The 21,004-nt window shown below is 40.5% G+C and overlaps 1 protein-coding gene across 2 annotated transcripts in view; it reads right to left on the reverse strand.

Moving 5' to 3' along the window:
• Positions 1 to 881: 881 nt before the first annotated feature.
• Positions 882 to 21,004, reverse strand: part of SNTB2 (syntrophin beta 2) — an 84,483-nt gene continuing 64,360 nt past the window's right edge. For both annotated transcript variants that reach the window (XM_059667634.1, XM_059667633.1), the window contains 3 exons: positions 20,137 to 20,333; positions 10,643 to 10,827; positions 882 to 8,823 (listed from right to left, as the gene is read on the reverse strand). In XM_059667634.1, coding sequence (XP_059523617.1) covers positions 8,731 to 8,823; positions 10,643 to 10,827; positions 20,137 to 20,333 — 475 coding nt within the window. In that variant the 3' untranslated portion in view covers positions 882 to 8,730. The remainder of the gene's footprint in view (positions 8,824 to 10,642; positions 10,828 to 20,136; positions 20,334 to 21,004) is intronic.

Below are 21,004 nucleotides of genomic sequence, written 5' to 3' on the forward strand. Positions count from 1 at the left end.
CACCTGCTCTCTCTTGCACAGCACTTTTCCAGTTGGGATCGTGATGCTGAGAATGTGGCCCTTGTAAACCCAAGCTTGGACCAGTGGATCAACTGTTTAGCCAATACAACCTAGTAAAATCAGACTAAACGAACTCGTGTTCTAGGGCTGTGCTAAGGAATGGGTTCCTAACCGTTTGTTAATGAACTCCTTGATGGGGGCCACGAACAGTGTGGAGAACAAAAACCAGGGCTAGGTAACATTTTGGAGAGGTAGGGCCAGGGCAAAATTTTGCTGAGTTACCATGCAAAGCGAGTGACACCCAGGTAAATGGAGCACTGATGATCCCTCATACGATGCCCGAGAAACCATCTCCCCTCTCACTCCTCAGTGCGACTCAAAGTCTGAAAAAGCTCAGATGCTCCAGTGATTAAGCTTCCATCACACAGAAAGTCCCTGGTGGAATGAGAACCAAAACTTAAGTTTTTACGAGTTTGGATTTGCCCGAAATCTGCTTAAAAACGGTACCAGAAGGAACTGATGAGATATGACAACCAAACACAACATGTGGTCCTGGATGGGGTCCTGTGCCAGGAAGGGAAGGAAGCGCTGTTGGGATGGCTGGTCGCATCCGAACGGGGGCTCTGGACGGGCGGCAGGGTTGTGCCAATGCTGGTTTCCTCATTGAAGGGCTGTGTGGCGGCGATGCAGGAGAGGGTCCTTGTGTTTGGAGGCACGCAGTAGAGAGCATCATGTCAGAAAAAGAAGATGGAACAAATGTGCTAAATGTTAACTGGGAAATTTGGGGAAAGGGGATGGAGTTCTTCTCTGTACTGTTCCTAAAACTTTCCTGTAGGTTTGAAACTATTTTAACAATAAAAAAAGAAATGAAGGAAAAAAAATACAAGTCTAAAAGCAATTTTTTATTTACAGTATAAAGGTTACAAAGGTATATATGTATTTATATATATAATACCCTTAAGTTACAAACTTTCATTGTAATATACAATGCTATATGTTGATGTGCAACTCAAGGGAAAGTGTTGTCTATGCATTTGTATTTGCAGAGTACACATACATAAAGCTTTTTTCTTCTTTTAATTAAGAACACAAATACTGCCCTGTTTTACGCATGGATTTCAATTTGGTAGTCTGGTGATGCCAGAAGGTTTGAAACTTAAATTTTAAACACTCACAAAGAAGTCTTGTTTAAATACAGGGTTCTAAAAAGAAGAAAACCCCAGGATATCACATACTTTTAATAATTTGTAAAAGTATTACTCCAGCTAAGTCTTAATGCTTAACAACAATGCAAGTTGTGTGGGACCGAACACAAACCAGTTTGCAGAGATGAGCCCCAATGGAAGGCTTCATGGGCAGTGTCCGCTGCATTATCTGCGAAAAGACCTTGGGTCTGACACCGAAAGGGAACGATTCTCTGGGAACCAAGGCCTTAACACGCTGCACCCACCTGATAGGTTTACAGGTAACACGCAGCCCCGTACTGGAGGGAAACAAAAACTGGAACTGGATCTCATGATAAGGGCAGATTTGCTGTAAGTTGTGAAGAGCATCATCAACATTGATTGTGCCAAACCCAGATCTTCACTTTAATAATTTCCTCTCCCCCAGATTCTATTCATTTAGAAAACAGAGGTGAAAAAATATAGCTGACTCCCCCCGCCCCTCCCAAACAGGACTGAGATAGAAGGGAAGCACTTCTTCCAACCGAGGAAGAACAGACACATGACAATATTTATGTGCTGGTTCCAATAATACAGAATCGTTAGCACCTGATTGTCAAAGGGTAGGTTTGAAGGAAAGACCGTGACCTAATGTGTGTGCACACCTCCAGGACACTTGGAAACAAAGGGCAAGAGCCATGAGAGTATGTTGTTCCCTATGCCATTCCAATCACATCGTTCAGGCACTTTCTGAGCATGATGAAGGATGCTACCTGAAAGGCTGACCTTAGTGATAAACGGAAGGCAAGCTGGACAGAAAAGGATGTTAATATATAAAAAATATTGGAAACATTCAAACAATCTTTCATTGTTTTTAGATGCTCTTTTCACTGAGTTTACCAGAGTGTCTGGAATAAGTGGACTTTTGCTAAGTTTCAAATATCTTCATTTTGAGCTCTCATTATGAAGAAATACTCCATCTACCATGTATAAGGACTTTCAGCAAATGAGATGTTTAAATGGTGTGAGTGTGGAAATGAACAGGCCAGCACAATTTAGAAATGGGGGGTAGATGAAAATACACATTTAGCTTTGCTGTTTACAGTTAAAAGAAGCATTTCTTTAAAAAGACTTTCCCATTGATCCACTTTGAGCAACAGAACTTAATTGTTGTTGTGATCTATCTCCCTAAAGATATTCTACAGTGTTCTCCTTCCAAAACTAAAATCTTAATTTTGCATTTAAAAAATTATGCATGATGAAAAGACCAGCCTATGTAAATGTGCTTGAAATTCTTTCATGCTAGCATGGACCAAAGACTGAGCCTCCTTTTAAACACTTTCTAGTTTGCCAAATGAGCAGAACTCCAGATGTACTTTGATAAAAATATGAAGTGGTTAATTATTTAACCTCTGATTGACAGATGGCATGGTGTGATCGAGAATGGATTATGTGCTATGTGAGGGCAAGAACTTTCTTTTGGACCCTTCAGAGAGCATGTGAAGAACTATACACTAGTAAGTGCTTATTCGATGAAAGTCTGCAAGGATTACTGTATCATGAATTAGCCCTGCAATTTCTAAAAATTCTCCAAGCCTCCAAAGTACCTTTTGTCTCCTCACAAGAGGCTTCTGTCACTTTGGAAGAGGTGACAGAACAGTCAGGTTCAGGGTGTGTATGTGACTGGAACAAAGAGGGACTCAAAAACTAAAAGATCATTGGTGTCAACAGTTTAGAGGTTAAGATTAAGAAAAACTGAGTAAGGGACTCAGAGGACGCAGAAGTTAGAAATCTATCAGGATATCTCCTCTCACAATACAGGGGTGGGCAAAAGTAGGTTTACAGTTTGTGAGTACCATGAGACACAGTTTTCTTCTTCTTCTTCTTCTTCTTCTTCTTTTTTTTTTTTTTTATATATTTTATTGATTTTTTACAAAGAGGAAGGTAGAGGGATAGAGTTAGAAACATTGATGAGAGAGAAACATCGATCAGCTGCCTCCTGCACATCTCCTACTGGGGATGTGCCTGCAACCCGGGGATGTGCCTGCAACCCAGGTACATGCCCTTTGACCGGAATCGAACCTGGGACCCTTTAGTCCGCAGGCCGACGCTCTATCCACTGAGCCAAACCGGTTTCGGCTCTTCTTTTTTTTTTAATCCTCACCCAAGAATATGTTTTTTTGTGTGTGTGGCTTTTTTTTTTTTTTTTTAAGGGAGGAACTGGGAGAGAAAGAGAGAGAGAAATATCGATGTGAGAGAAACACTGATTGGTTGGTTGCCTCCCATACATGCCCTGACCGGGAATCAAACCTGCAACCTTTTGGTGTATGGGATGACACTCCAACCAACTGAGCCACCTGGCCAGGGCTATTCTTGTATTATTATTTATTAATTACTGTATTACTTCTGTGAACAACTGTAAATTTACTTCTGTCCAACCCCTTAATAACAGTATCGATAATTTCTCTAGAATAGGTTTTTAGTTTCAATCAATCTATTTTGGGCAATTCAAAGATTACAGTTCATATGTTAGATTTTTGTTGAATATAACCAAATGCTCATTGGAGAACAAGCAATCATTTGCAAATGGCATATTTATGCATTGTATCAAATGCAGATTTGCTTTAAAAACCCAGACTATGCTTTGGTTCAGGAACCTGAAGTGGAAAGGAAGAATAAATGGCAACAGATTAAGTTCAAGTTTATCAGTTTTGAAACAATAGAAGAAATCTTGTTAAAATATTTTTCTAGTTTATATATAACAGTCATTCTTCCAGTTGGCAGTTTAGCTAGTGTCAAAAGAGACAAGGAAACAGATATGCTCTATGTGCCTACTTATTGTACTTTACCTTAACTTGAAATTTAATCCTTTCATAGGATGAACTTATATCAATTATCTGCCAGATAATTTTGTTTTTTTAGAGAAAGGTTTTCAAATCAGCCACTTAAGCAGTCTATTACTAGTACAAAATAAATTTCACCATGAGAATAGCTATACTGATCAAGAAAACATAATCCTGATATAAAGCATAATTATTTTAGAACTAACATGACACATTTATCAAGTGTCTATATACTCAGCACGAAGGTGTAGCTTAAAAAGGGAAAGGGAGTGGGGAGTCTGCTGTATTGGTTTTTAAAGACAGTATATAGAAAGTCAAAATAATTCTAGATTTCCAAGCAATTAAAATCGAGACACAGAGGAAGAATGGCAGCAGATGGCAGATTCCTTTGTCTTCATCTTCAGAGGCCATTATAACAATTCAAATTTAACTGAAAGAAATTTCCACACTCAAGGTAGAATATAATATCATCTGCCACATAACATACTTGACAAAAATATATGACTATAGTCAAATTCAACTTAAGTTTAAGCATCCCAAATTTAAAGAAGTCTCTCTGACACAGATAGTCAGATCAGACCAGAACAATGTTTTGAGACCAAAGAGATCTGGCATTTTACTTCATTAAGGACTGTAAAAGCATGAACTTTGGCTTTCCAACCAGCCATTTCACTCATGGTGTCGACAGTGGATGGCAACAACATGGAAATGTATGCTGGATATTTGGATGATTTATATATTATGTACAATCAATAGCTTATAACCAGTGAAAATAATAACATAATTCAGCATATCCAAGACAAGATACAAAAAAGCAGAGAAAGTGCTTAAGTCTACAGGTCTTCCCTGAAGCTTCAAAAATGTTTAACTTTTTTAGTAGGTAGGCCTTTTAATACAATTTGCATAGCAGCTTACAAGATAATTTGCATGAAAAAATATGGAGATTTTTCCATGTTTTTGAAAACACACACAAATTATCCACATGCATATAAATTAAAAACGAAGACCTGGAGGTTCTCAGAAAATTAACAAAAAAATCTATCATAACCTTTTCTCAAAAGTGGTCACACTTGTCCATCAAAAGCATTTGCACTAATTTGTTTTTCTGGAAGAAACATAATCTTATCCAGATTCCACACAGCTTTTTTTTTTTTTTTTTAAATAAATTTTGGTTTATTAGCTAAGTGCATTTAATCAGCTGAAAAAAAACTTTGTTATCATTCTGCTTAGGAGAATAAGAGAACAAATAATCAGTAACAACTTTAATCATTTGTTGGTTGGAGAGATTTTTCCACTTATAAAAATGTAAGAAATAAATAATTCAATCTCTCCTGCCATGCAATTTCAATAACAAAGTTTGTGAGATTACAGATGATAAAAACAGGCACTGTCAGACTTACCTAGCGTTAAAAAGTGCTAAAACATAGCTTTAAAATAAGTGAATGACATTTAAAGTAATATTTTGATTGCCTGTACATGTCCCAATATTTAACCTGAAACTCTGTCTACTAGGTAGGTGAGTTTACAGTTACAAAATCTAATAAATACTGTATAAACATAAAGTATTTCTTCATATAAAATATTAGAACCTTTCCAGGTAAGGTCCATTTGATGACTTCAGAAAAGGACTTACCTTTTTCAGAAAAATAATAACTGAGCCTTTTCTTTGATAGGCATCTGTGTGGAATATGGAGAAGATGTCTAGGCCCAGGTCCTGGGGGGCACTGAAAGTGGTCCATCAGAATGAGGGGGACAATACTCTGCAATTCCTTTACATTCTACACATGGAAGCCCACAACATTCTCAATAATTTTCCTAATTCAGAATAAAAAAGAAATGAAAAATTAGCTGTTCTGTAAAAGATGTGAAATATGAAAAATGCCTATTTTTAGCTATTCATCTGAAAATAATTTGCCATATTTTGGCATCTAAATACAAAGTACAAACTGATCCTTGGAGAACATGGGGATTAGGGGTGCCAGCTCCCCAGGCCGTCGAAAACCCACGAATTAACTTTGGCTCCCTAAAACCTTAGCTACAGTCGTTGCTTGGTGTTCACTAGGGATTGGGTCCAGGACCCAAATCCACGGATGTGCAAGTCCCTTATATAAAACAGTGCAGAGCAGTGGATAGAGTCAGCCCTCCTCATATTCCCAACTGTGGGTCGAAAATACGCACATATTTATCAAGGCTATCTCATTCACAAAAAGTACTTCATTTGTGGTTTGAAAATCCCACAAACACACTTAATCGAAGAACAACCTGGTCACCCATGGTTGGAAAGCTGCTGAAGTTTGTTAAACAAGCAGCCTCAGGGCTCTTGCTCTTGGGGGAGCAAGAGATCACAGGAAACCTCCCATCAATTTCACTCCACATCAAGACTCAAAACCCTATTAAATATTAAAAACCCTGTGGACCTTGGGGCTACCCATGGCAGTTTAAGCTTGAACAAAAGGGGTGAAGTGCACACCCGCCTTACCTCTCCTTCCCACGTTTTAATTACACCTTTTTTACAGATCTTTTCATATAACCATTGAGCAGGTGGCTCAGAAGTTCCCTCTGAAAATCTTTTCAGTGGCCTAGCCTTTCACACTAATAGAAAACCTCAACCAAATGGCTTTGCTGCAAAAGTCTGTGATGGCATCGTTCATCTTCTCAGATAAATACTTTCACTGCAAAGAATGTCTAAGCTTCCCTATCTAAGGGTTATGTATTCAAATTCTTCTTTCAGAAATCACAGCTGGACCTTCAAGGTATTTTTTTTTCTTCCCTAACTTGTCAACTTACTCCAGATGGAACCAAACTTGGGCTTGTGAATTTTCAAAACATAAAAAGCTCTTGAAAGACGTAGTCTAGTCTAGATTTCCATTTCCAGTTTTAAGTGGATCAGACAGTTCATTTTTGGGACCGGTGGTGAGGAAGAACAGATCTCTCTCCCCAGCCTCTGCCTGTGGTTAATCTCACTGAACACGGGGAAGAAGTGAAGACAATGGGCTCACAACGTCTAACTAGAACTTCCAGCTCGAGTCGGTTCTTTCACATCCCACCTGTGTCAGTCTGCACTCACACCAAATAGCTGCGCGCTGCACACACCGCTGTGCTTTCTTTTCCTATTGGGAGTGCTGCCCGCCTCCACCCTCTGAGGTGCTCACATCCTCTAGGCACTCCTGATAAACACAGTAAATGAGAACTAACCCCAGACCTTTCTTCAGAGAACACAGAGAACAGCCAACTCACTATTACCTTCTCTTTCAGTTCCAGAGACTGTGCTGATATTGACATCTTATACAGCTATTACACTATTTTAAATGGTTTCAGATATGCACCTCCTTCATGATTATAAATGAGTGTATTCTCCAGTACCACAAAATCAGCGATCTTACTGTCATGTGTCCTAATGATGACATCTGGCAGTGCTTAGCAAAACCCAGGCCTCCGTCCATGGTCTCCTCACCCCGCCCACTGGAGGATGGGTTACTAAGCTACACTGAGTCTTGAGTTAGCAGCTGCTTGTCCACACCACTCTGCTGCCACAAGGGGAGAGGGCTGGGGCCAGGGTTCTACATGGGGGAACAGAACCTAAAGCAACTTGACAATTTGTGCTGCAAAGCTGGCTTCACCCACAAATTCTCCTCTTGAAACAAGCTTGCTCTTCAGGCTGTATCTTTCTCAATTATGTCTGCCCACGAGAAAAGGCAGTACTAAGGAGAGCTGCCGCAGGCTGTTCTAACACCAGGACAGATGACCTCCCTGGGATGGCAGTGATATCCAGTTATTCAAATAGTGACTAATAAAGCTCCACGAACCCCAACCAAAGGCACATTTGGTAAGCAATAAAAAATGGCTTAGGCTAACATGAGGATTTTTTCATTAAAGCAAATATCAATTATTAGGTCATGGAAAAAATAAAATAAGGATTTTCTTTTAAAATAAATCTTACCACATCCCCTGGCTCCTACCAAAAGTAAAATCAGAAAACTCAAACAAGTATTTTCTTTCAATGCAGTGGTTCTGACTTGCTCTTCAACTTGGTCACCACCAGAAAGGGAGTGGAAGGCAAGGCAAATCAAATTCTGCAAGTTCTAAGTCCTAACGTTAGCAATGAGAAATAGCAAAGCTGGTGGTGCAGTGGGAAGGGATGGCGGGGGGTGGGGGGACGCAGCGAGAGCCAGGACGCATGGAAGAGCGCTTTGGTGATACAACTCGAGGACTTCCTAGGGCGGGAGGAGCAAGTGCGCACATTTAACTCCATCACAACGTACAACGTATCTGGAATGACCAAGAAGCAGGGGCTGCTGGAAACTAGCACCTGGGAAGAGACAGTCTTCCTAAGCAAGAGATCAAAGCTTAGTCTGAAATAAATCCTACAGGAAGAAGAAAAAACCCCACTTCTTCGATATTTTACTATGTCCATAAAGAAAAACAATGAGCCACCTTCTTAACAGGAGAATTAAACCCAATTACTTAGAAACCACATTAGGAAACTAACAATACGTCAACAGCTTCATTTTGGAGCTCATTAGAGCCTAGAAATTCTGGCCACGGTATCTTGTGAAAGGCAGGCTCCTCTTTAAACGTGGTTGGGGTTCAGCAGTGATTCGCAGGTCCTTGTCAAGGCACTGTGCTGGAGGAGAGCAAAGAGCTTTCTTTTTGTGCTATTTTTTTTTTTTTTGAGGTGAAAATACTTCTTGTGACATTCAAGGCTCTTTTCTGATTCTTGCTGCTCATACAAGCAGTCCCATGCGCGTGACTTTGGCCGACAAGAACGTGTGCAGCACAAATACAATCGGCTTCGGACAAGAGTGCAGGTCCATGGTCTGTGGAGAAAGGGCGTTATCACTACCATAAACAGACACGCCAATAAACACGCAAAAGAAACAAATTTAGATGTGATGTTCTACTTTTTCAAAAGAACTTAGATAAAGAATGTGCCAGAGCTACAGAAACTCTTGGGAACTGAATGCCACAAATGAGAGTGTACTCTCAAGTTAGGAGTTTCCATGTTATAATTAAACGTTAGTCTGAGGTTTCACATTCACAATTACACTTGGTAGTATACTGGCTTCCACCATACCTGATAGAACTAAAAAGTAGAGGATCTAAAAGAAAGGAATATCCTATATGAAAACCATTAATTGTAACTATATGCATTTCTGAGTGGGAACCACAGTAAGCTCAGCTGAACTGTCACCCCCTATGGTATGATTTTTGATGTTGTTGTTAATCCTCACCTGAGGATATTTTTCCATTGATTTTTAGAGAGAGTGGAAGAGAGAGGTAGAGACAGAGAAAAACATTGATGTGAGAGAGACACATTGATTGGTTGCCTCCCATGACCGGGCTGGAGACCGCAACTGACCAGAATGCCCTTGACTGGAATTGAACCTGAGACCCTTCAGTTTGCGGACTGACACTCAACCACTGAGCCAAATGGGCTAGGGCTATGGCATGATTTTGACACCTCATATAAGTCTGTGGTGGAAATGACAACTCTTGAGGCTAGTAAGGAGGGTTATTATACCTTCCTAAGCACAGGCCTCTAATTTGGACACTTGGCACCAGATGCATAGGAGACCTGGGGTTTGGCTGCATGAGTCAAGGGGGCCGTCAATCATTGTGGCACTGATAACAGAGACCAGGAATAGGACACGGCTTAATTATGCCTTGTAAAGAAAACTAGGACTTGAAGAGCATAGTTATAGAGCATTAAATTCCTCACTAAACTTTGCATACATTAAATGTAAAGCAGGGCTTAAAAATATATAAATAGCTGGGGATAATCTAATACCTTGCTTGCTATATGGCTACTGATATTAATAACTGGTTACTTTAATAGAAGTTAATTTAATAGAAGCTTTTAACTGTCTTTAATGCTTCAGGTTTTTGAAAAGCCCTGGTTCATGGCCTACCCATAATCTCCCAAAGCTTCATCATTTGAAGTAAGATTTCTAGCCAGTGTGCTCAAAATAGATCTATTTCAGTTCTAAAGCGTCAAGATTCTGCTTTCCAACTTAGACCTGTTGTGATTGTGTCAATGGATATAAGATTTCACATATAAGACCTGAACTACTGGCTCAATATTGATAAGAGAGAAAAGGCATTGTTTTACTCCTTTATCACAATTTATGATTTCTGAAATACACTTCTCTAGTTCTCTAAAGGGGATCATGAGTTCCTGTTGAAATTTCCTTTAAGGGACAAGGAGGTAAAAAAGAAAATGATGGCTGTATGGACATATCTTTGCATTCTGATCAGCAGAATTTCTGTAGCAACCAAGACACCCTATTACTTTTAATTCTTATACCAAGAAACTGTTAAATAGCAATGACTAGAATTTATTTAGTATTTAAAATGTTTAATATTTAATATCTTATTGTTTATAAAAACCTATTTCTTAAAAGGGCTATTTTTTCTTTCTAAGATTAAAAAAAATACTTCTAAAAAAGGGAATAATTTCCAAATGTGGGAAAGGAAAAAAAAGAACCCAAACCCACTGCATCTTGAAAACTTAAGAACAGTTTCCTGGAAAAAAAGTGGATTATCAGTTCATAATATGTCTACGCAAGAGGGTAAGAAACAATACATAAGAAAGAGAATAGCTATTAGAATAAACATGTTTTTCAGAAACTCTCTCACCAGTTCTCCCTCAGGACCACCAAAATCCAGATACAGATTTCTGATGCCGTCATCAGCAGACATTTTCAGCCTTTCGAAGGGGTAGCGGTACAGCAAGCTGCTGGGGGCTCCATTTTCCCTGGAGATCGTGAACCCATTTTCGTAGTGGACAGTGAGTCTCACGTCTTGGCCATTTAATGTGCAGCCTGTTGAAGATAAGCAAACGCTCTGTTAAAGTTCCTGCTTCAGTTGTCAGGTGGAAAAGGATTCTTCTGACTTCAAAAAAAGGAAACAAAATCTTAAGAATGTGTGATACCTAACCTATTTGGAACCTCCTACAGTGAGTTTTGTTCTGGTCACTCAAGTCAACATCTTGACTGAGATAAGGAAATTACCATAACTCTCCCTGAAATCTGATCTGATTCAGTTCAATTCAGTGACAACTGAACCCGCGCTGGCAAGAGCCTGTGCGTGGTACTGGAGAAGGACGAGGCACAGCCCTGCTCTCAAGGACCTCACAGATGAAGAGGCATAAACATGAAACCCCTGTGCAAAGTAGGATGTACAGAACATGACTACACACTGAACCGAATAAGGCCAAAGTCAAGGAAAGGTTTCCTGTAGGAGATGGGACTTCAGATAGGCCCTAAAGAATAGACCAAATGGACAGGCAGTGACAGATAGGGAGAGGTTTCAAGTGGGCAAGAAGGAACAACCAAAAGAGAAGAAACGCCTTTCAGGGGAAAAACATGGTTTGGCTGGTATTTGGGAAGAGGATAATATTTATCAAAGATAAAGGCTATCGTGTCCTCATCGGCCTGCGGACTGAAGGGTCCCGGGTTCAATTCTGGTCAAGGGTATGTACCTCGGTTGCAGTCTCCTCCCCGGCCCAGGCCCTGGTCGGGGTGTGTGCAGGAGGCAACCAATTGATGTTTCACATCAATATTTCTCCCTGTCTTTCCCTCTCTCTTCCATTCTCTAAAAAACAAATGGAAAAATGTCTTTTATAGAGAATGGCAAAGTCCTGTCTCACTAACATTTGAGCAGTTTTGCTGTTAGCACAGGGGTTACATGTGAGAGACCCTCTGAGACCTGGGAATTAACATAGGCCTATAAGAGCTCAACTTAAAATCACCTAAAGGATTAGAGTGGGGTATGCTTGGTCACTTTATATTTTTATTTTTTAAATATATTTTTTATTGTTGATAGTATTACAGATATCTCCCATTTTCTCCCCTCTCTCCTCCCAGCCCTGCTTGGTCACTTTAAACAGAAAGATTGGCTCTCAAACAAGCAAGTGCTCACATCAAACTGATTCAGTTTGCAAAGACATTCAATTGGTCAAGGCAGCCGGAGTGTTTATGAAATAAGGAAAATGAATAACATAAATAGTGGCAGTGTCCCTTCTCAGCACTACTCAGAGAAGAGAGTTTTGAACAATGGACTTTAAATCTCAGAAAGGAAACCTTGGGGAGGAACATGGATAAAATTAACTCCCTGTAGCCCTGGCCAGTTTTTCTCAGAGGATAGAGTCTGGTTGAGGGCACGTACCTTGGTTGCAGGCTCAATCCCCGGCCCTGGGCAGGGTGCATGGGGGAAGCAACCAATGTGTCTCTCTCTCTGTCTCTCCCGATCCCTTCTACTTTCTCTAAAAATCAATGGAAAAAATATCCTCGGGTGAGGATTAATAAATAACAACAAAATAATAACTCTTTGTAGAAGTAATCCAGTGCCACAATCTCTAAATGAATGGCTGAGGGGTTTGGAGAAAGAACAGATCCCAATTAAGGCACCAATCAAGGCAACCAGCGTAGAGTTTTCAAGATAATTTTATTCTATTAACATCCCTGAAGCTACAGTATAGTCAAGGGCAGGGGTGGGCAAACTTTTTGACTCGAGGGCCACAATGGACTGGACTGGAGGGCCGGAACAAAAGCATGGATGGAGTGTTTGTGTGAACTAATATAAATTCAAAGTAAACATCATTACATAAAAGGGTACGGTCTTTTTTTTTTTTTTTTTTAGTTTTATTTACTTCAAACGGGCCGGATCCGGCCTGCGGGCCGTAGTTTGCCCACGGCTGGTCAAGGGTGTTGAGGTCTGACGAGAAGAGAGGGGTCAGTTCTAGCTTAGAAAAGCTCAAAGAACAAGGATCTACCCAGGTCCTTGCAGCACTGGCTGAAGAAGGTGCGGTGCAGACAGGTGAGTATTTCTGCCTGCAGGTGTCCCCAGTGGGGCGAGATCCACAATCTCAGCGAGCAAAGGCAAGCCATTACCCCGCCCCCCCCCCCCCCGCCCCCCCGCAACAAGCTTGTCATGCACGATATTTCTTAAAATGTTCAGTTCAGGATTGTGTCCCATCAGGAGGGCAGGAAGGAAATGCCAGTGTGTGTGTGTGAACTGCCCATAATAGGGCCACTTGTCACAGGTGCAAATTCATGAGCCTGGGCCCAGAATAACTAGAAAACATACATGAAGAGTAACTGTCTGGTGGAATCGTGATGATGTCTTACTTCACTGATTGTTTGTTCATTATTTCATTTATTCATATATTTTTATTTTTTATTTTTTAAAAAATATATTTTATTGATTTTCTACAGAGAGGAAGGGAGAGAGATAGAGAGTTAGAAACATTGATGAGAGAGAAACATCGATCAGCTGCCTCCTGCACATCTCCTACTGGGGATGTGCCCACAACCCAGGTACATGCCCTTGACCGGAATCGAACCTGGGACCTTTCAGTCCGCAAGCCGACGCTCTATCCACTGAGCCAAACCGGTTTCGGCATATTCATATATTTTTAAATTCCCTGCTCTCACAGGGTAGCAGGGAAGACAGACAGGTAATCGCAACCAAACTATACTGGATTGTTTTGAGCACTCATTATGCACCAGACATTGTGTTAGGTGCTGGGAGATACAGAGCTGAATAAAAGATGGTTTCCAGGCTACTCCACTGCGCAGTTGAGGTTGAGAACCACTGATTGGAGCATTAATACCTGTTTTGGGGGTACAATTCCTGATGGTTATGCAATTGGGCAAATTTAAGACATTGGGATTGGGACAAGGGGGTCAATATTTGGGCTCTACAAAATCCATTAATTTTAGCCTTAGACTTCACAGGAAACCCTCAAACTAAAATTCTGCTATTTCTCCCAGCTTCTCAATAGCACATTGTAAAATTCTTTACAGTAATGGTTTTGGTGCATGGGACTAACTGATAGCTTTTTAGGGGGAAAAAAGTTTTTCCTATTATACAGGATATAACTTAAAAAAATTTGAACAACATAAAAGTAGCCTGTAATTGCACCTGGAGTAAAAGCCAGGGATGTGTACGGCATAAATTACTCAGGAGGAAAAGGCAATGCCCACGTCAGCAGCTAAGACGAGGACGCACAGCTCCACCCAGCCTCTCCCTCTCAGAGCCACCTACCTGTCTCCCTGCCAGCCTCAGGCCAAGTCCCTCCACCTGCACTTTGGATGCCGCTCACTCCCACCTTCTCAGAAACTGTCCAAGCCTGTTATCCCTTTTTCCTCTTGCCATTTGCAACATGGCCCTCTAAACCGGATCCCTCCATTAACTTTTTAAAATGTTCAAGTCTTTCTCATTAAAAGAAATACCTCTACTCAGCTCCTTACCTTCCACTTTCTACCAGTCCCCTCTCTCCTCTTCACAGCAAAACTTCTTGAAAGAGCCGGTCTACACTAAGTTTATCCACATTTCACCTCCCATCCCCTCCTCAGCCATCACACCACCAAGTGTCTCTCCCCAAGGGCACCAATTATCTTCACGTTGCTAAATCCGACCTGCTTCTCCAGCCCTGTCTTACTTGATACTGGTAGTGCTCATTGTTGGCTGTCTACCCAGCTTCTATTTCTCCATTCTTCCTTTACAGCCAAACCCCAATTTTATTCAGGTTTCTATTTTCTCCTAAAGTGTTTCAGGGAAGGGTGACCTCAACTTCAAGGGCAGACAGCCTCTGGGCTAGGCAGCCTGGCTTTCCCCTGGTGATTGGCGTTGGTTGAGGGTATGCATATGAACCAAACTGGCTCAGACAGAAAAGAACTATGATTGGGAAGAGAAAACACACCACCACCTCCTTTTACTCTTGTTCCTCTTTTATGTAAGAGAATGCGTTTCTTTAATGCACTAATCTAGTTTTAGAGGGTATTTTCTATTAATTGCACCCAAAATCATCCCAACTGACACATTTAACCCTACTGGCCATTCTTCTCCTCAAATGCTCTTCCTTTGATACTGCCTGTCCCCACCCACCCTGGTTTTCCTTCTACAGCCCTGGCTACCACTTCACAATCTGCTAAGTGGAAGGGACATTGGCCTTTTCAAACCACAAGGATATTGTTGAGTGTAATTACATACATTAAAGATAACTTTCTAAGCAGCTCCCTTAATACTAAAAAAAAAAAAAAAAATAAGCTAAGAGAAAGAAAAGCTCATTAATTAGTAATAAATCTATTAGTGTTACACCAAGGTAAATACTGGTAAATATAACTTGTGTTTTCTACCTTGTGTCTTTCTTTCTTTCTTTCTTTTTTAAATATATATTTTATTGATTTTACAGAGAGGAAGGGAGAGGGATAGAGAGTTGGAAACATCGATGAGAGAGAAACATCGATCAGCTGCCTCCCGCACACTCCCTACTAGGATGTGCCCGCAACCCAGGTACATTCCCTTGACCGGAATCGAGCCTGGGACCTTTCAGTCCGCAGGCTGATGCTCTATCCACTGAGCCAAGCCGGTTAGGTAGTGTCTTTCTTTTTTAAAAAAATATATTTTTGTTGATTTCAGAGAGGGAGGGGGAGAGAGAAAGAGATAGAAACATCAATGATGAGAAAGAATCATTGATTGGCTGCCTCCTGCACGCCCCCCAATGGGGACTGAGCCCGCAACCCGGGCAGGTGCCCTTGACCAGAATCGAACCTGGGACCCTTCAGTCCCCAGGCCAACGCTCTATCCACTGAGCCAAACCAGCTAGGGCTACCATGTGTCTTTCTAAATGGTTACCAGTGTATCACGAAGGACAAAGACCCTGATGTCAAATAAATTCTACCCTGCAAATCCTGTCTCTGCTGTTCTGGGGCCAGTTACACGGGAGGAGGACTCTGGGGGCGCCAATGTTTCCAGCAAGACCCTTTCCCAGCTGCAGGACCGTGTGGGCATCTGGGCGTTCAGAACAACCCAGAAGGGAGTGGGCTTCGCAGGTTCAACCTGGTTGGGCTGCTCAGGACTCTCTCAGAGAAGGACTGAGGCAACATTCTCCATTACTACGCATAGGGAAAGCCAGTCCATCAAGTATAAGCAACAGGCTAATCATTCTCAGGGTTACAAAGAAGAACATGACACTATGTCCTCATTTATAGCTATTTTGTCAAAGGCATGAGGTAAGTTTTATTTATTTTTATTTCCCTCATTACCAAGCAGAGCTTTGTAACTAATAACATACTCAGTAAATATTTGTTGATTTAAGGGAATTAAGAGAAACTGATGATGTATATGCCCTCTAGAAGTTTGATTTGGCCGTAAGAATGAGTCATTTAGAGGCGTAAGTGCAGAGGCTTGAGGCACTGGTTTTGAAGTCAGAAAGTCCCCAATTCAAGTTGCAGCCACACTAACGCCAGTTCCTTCATCTTGAAAATGGAGGTGATAAAATTTGCCTCAGAGGGTTGTGTGTTAGGGTTATCTAACACGTATCTCATTTATGACTTACTACGTGTACCAGTTAATAATGCGGATTTTTTTCAATAGATGGAGTTATACATATGTTGATATATATGCGAGTTGATATGTATGCTATTTTGTTGTATTGCTCCTTCAGATTACCACTTGTTCCGATCGATGGCACACGTACTTTCTGAGCAGCACTTCAAAACGTACGAAGAAGTGGAAAATTGGGTCTCTGAATGGTCTGCCTCAAAACAAGAAAAGTTCTATTGGGACGGAAATGTGTAGCTAGCGATGGACATTACTTTGAATAAAGCACTTTTGATGTTTCTCTTGAAATTATCATGTTTTCTTTGATTACAAAATCCGCATTGTTACAGTTAATAATGTGGATTAATTATTAACTGATTAATAGTGCGAATCAACTCTTAACCGGTTAATAATGCGGATTAACTATTAACCGGTTAATAATGCGGATTAATTAACCAGTTAATAGTACGGATTACCTCTTAACAGATTAATAATGAGGAGAGAGAATCATTGATTGGCTGTCTCCTGCATGTCCCCCACTGGGGCTCAAGCCCACAACCCAGGCATGTGCCCTGACCAGGAACCGAACAGTGACCTCCTGGTTCATAGGTTGACTCTCAAACACTGAGCCATGCCGGCCATGCAACAATATACTTTTAAATGCTGATGTTCCTTCTCCTCTTAGGATTTTCTGCATATTTATGAATGCAATTCCTACCTATGTCTATGACTTCTTAGCCCATATTACTAAAGCTATAGAAATATAAAGTATCTTCATAAACTTCTTGCACGATTTAAAAACTTCAATAGCTTGGGTAATTGATATAATAAAATTAAGCCTTTAAAAGCATACTTCTTAAACTACAAACAGCCACACTCATATGTATTTTCATATTTTCAAACCCTGTGACTAATGGAAATGGTTTTATGGATCTGAGGGAGTTAATTGTATTCTCTGCTTAGTCATCTTGAAGTTCATGTTTGCTAGAAGAAAAAAGTCCTTGCATATCAGAAGGATCACAGATCAATTCTACTGTAACTATAATCTAATAAAGATTTAAAACGAAATGAACAGCCTGGTTGGTGTGGCTCAGGGTTGAGCATTGATCAATGATTCTCTCTCATCATTGTTGTTTCTATTTCTCTCCCCCTCTCCCTTCCTCTCTGAAATCAATAAAAATAAAACACATGAAATGAACATTATAAAGATCATGTATTACATTCATTAGTCAACTCTTGTAGGTAGTCACTAGAATTTTTCTAAATGGATAATTGATAACCAAAATACATAAGAGACAAGAAAACAGAGCTTAAATATTGATTTTTTTTTTGTCAACTATCTTTCTTTCTTTAGGCCACAAATATCTGAATATGTGGTATAAAGTGCCACAATTATAATTTTATTTTTAACATATATATATATATATATATATATATATATATATATATATATATATATATATATATATATGTAATGTTTTTAAATCCTCTCTCAAGGATATTTCCCCATTGATTTTGAGAAAGAGTGGAAGAGAGAGGGAAAGACAAAGAGAAATATCGATGTGAGAAAAACACATCGATTGGTTGTCTCCTGCACGAGCCCTGAGGAGCCTGCAACCAAGGTTCGTGCCCTTGACCAGAATCGAACCTGGGACCCTTTGGTCCACAGGCCAAGGCTCTATCCACTGAGCCAAACTGGCTAGGGCCACAATTATAGCTTTACCCATTGTATGCCTTAAGCGCCTGTAAACGCAAGTGGTGGACCTTCCACACATGCCACGTGCATCTATAAAAAGAACAAACAATTTCCCCTAAGTGGCAGCCCTGACCAACTTTAAAAGTTTTTCAGCTGAAAATATTCAAGAACACCCGAATTGTGAGTAATATATTTATTTTTATAATATTCATTGCAAATTGATTTTTTAAATTAAATTCAAAATATCGTGGCGTGTGGGGATGGTTTTCCTTTTGGACGCGTGGCAGTTAACTGGTTTTAAATGAACCTTTCTGAATCAATGGACCAGAAGGTGGTAACATGTATCTAAAGAACATGCTTGTTTTATGTTTGTATGTGTGTATATATGCAAATGTGTGCACTAAGTATACACACACTAAGACAGCAGACTAAGTGTGCACACATGAGTATGTGCATGTACACACACATACGTTTTAAAGAAACTTTGACTTTCACCAAAGCAGTTTCCCTTCAGCCAGTTTAATATATCTGGCAGACCTCTATAGAGTTAAGTGATTAACAGGTATAGCCCATCAGTTGACCTGAATTGTGAAAATGAAAGTATTACCAAGGTAATGGTTAAATGAGGCTGTGAATGAGAACAAAAAGTTCAAAATCTACCTAAAAATGTTTCTTTTGTCTATTTAAAAATAAAAGAAACCAGCTGTCTTTATTCTCCTCCTCAAGCCGTCTCTATTTAAACAATTGTGAGCCAGGGACTAAATAGATTTTTTATTTCCTGGAAGATAAAGTTTGGCTCCCAGACACCAAAGAAACAACTCAAAACTAAAAAATGTTAAAAATCCAAGTTGAACTCTTTGCTTGGGAAGCATATCTCTCCGGATCCTCGGAGAAGATCTGATGACCCCAGATGCCAGGATGGGTGTGCTGGCCTGATTGCTCAGGCTCTGCACAGGAACACAGAGCATTGCAGCCCTTCAGAATGAGGACTGGCCATCCCAGAAAGCACAGTCTGTGGTCAGGATGAAAACTAGAGCCCTCAGCCCTTAATGTGGTGACCAACCACTTCACAGAGAAAACAGACAGGAGACAGACCACTGAGCAAGACAGTGTGGATGTGGTGGCATTGGTCAAAACCCACGGTGGGTTCTTACTAGTCACTGGTGTCACTGCTTGGATCGTCACCATGGCTGTGAGGAAAATATCGACGTCCTAAATACATGAAGATCTGCACTATCTGACAACACTAAAAAACTGTGCCTGTGCCCTTGCACTTCTAAGCCATGGGCTCCCTCGCTTTCAAGAAGCAACAGAAAGAAGGATAAATCACAAGACTTTCTGCTCTTGAAACATTTTCTCTTTTATAAATTCTGTAAAACTAGGTCTATAAAATAAAATCATGGATAAAAGCAGCAAAATTAAGTAAACCAACTTATAACCAAGATATTTAAAGCAATTCAAACTATATTAGAAACTGTAATTGTATATTAATTTTGACTATTCTCTGTTCTTATTAAAATGAAAGGCAATCTGGAAATATCTGTACATATATATGGTGCATAATACACAAATACTGTGCATACATATGAAACCACACCCCTAATCATATAGACTAGCCACAAGAGGGCGCTTTAAGAATGGAAAGAGATCGCCAAAATTAATTCCTTCAGATGCTTATTTCAGTAAGTATTGGGTACACATCCTCAAACTTTTAAAAAGAAACTTGTATTCCAAATTATTTTTCTACAGCCATAAGCTTATTTTAAGGGTATCTATCTATATCTTATATTCCAAATCTTAACTAGAGGGTCAATGCATCTAGTACTTGGTAAATGAGTCTTTATGTTATCAGACAGATTAAAATGATGGGACAGTAAAACTGCCATCTTGTACAGAGGGTTTTATGAATGTGCTAAGAGCCATGTACAAGGCTTGGAAAAACTTTGCTATTAAAACAAAGAAACCAGGTTTCTTCCCATCATGATCACTTTAAGCTGCCATATTTCAGAACATTTTAAAGTCTGGTACACATGATAATGACTTGTACTTTACGTATAACAACAGTTCCATTTAATTACTATTAGAAGTGAAATGCCAGGATCTATACCTAGAGAGACTTCTTTGATCAGCTCAGCAGCAGCATGGCAACCCTGAACGAGTATCCTGGTCCAGGTCGACAGATCCCGATGTGTCTCCACCCTGAAGAGATGCATCTCAATGCCCTGCCGAGAGCCTGTCCTGGTAGCAAATGTGAGGTCAGAACCAAAGGAGGGTGATCGACATCCAGAACCAGAATGAACCAACCTAGGACCACAAACAGAGCAAAGATTAAAAGTACTTAATGTACTGTCAGAGGAAGATGTCAGCAATTGATGCCGGCTGATACGCAGAAAATTATAAAAGCCATCAGCAGTGTTTGGAGAAATACATTTCAATATAAGTAGATACCATTCTGTTTTCCCATAAAATGACCCTTGGTGTCACAGGCACAAGTCCCCAATTTCCCACTGACATTTTTATGCTCCCAAGAGGCTATGCATATCAATAAAAGGTTCAATTCTGTTTAGGAAATGATAAGCCCCTACACATGCATAGCTGCTCTCTTTATCAACCTCACTCACCAGATTAGTGTGTGTGTGTAACTATATATATACTAGTGGCCCGGTGCATGAAATTCGTGCACGGGGGAGGGTGTGTTCCTCAGCCTGGCCTGCACCCTCTCCAATTTGGGACCCCTCGAAAAATGTCCTGCCAGTTTACAGGGATTGGGCTTAAACTAGTAGTTGGACAATCCCTCTCGTAATCCGGAACTGCTCTGCCCACACTGCAGCCACCACTACTGCCTCAGCCACTGCCTGCCCAAGATCCATGGCTGTGGGTGGGAGTGCTGTACGCTGGCAGTGGGGCCAAGGACTGGTCCCTGGACCCCGCCAAGTGGGCCCAGCTACAGAGGAGCCTGGATAAGAAGCTGGGCG

Source organism: Myotis daubentonii, chromosome 15 (assembly GCF_963259705.1).
Source record: "Myotis daubentonii chromosome 15, mMyoDau2.1, whole genome shotgun sequence".
Taxonomy (NCBI): domain Eukaryota; kingdom Metazoa; phylum Chordata; class Mammalia; order Chiroptera; family Vespertilionidae; genus Myotis; species Myotis daubentonii.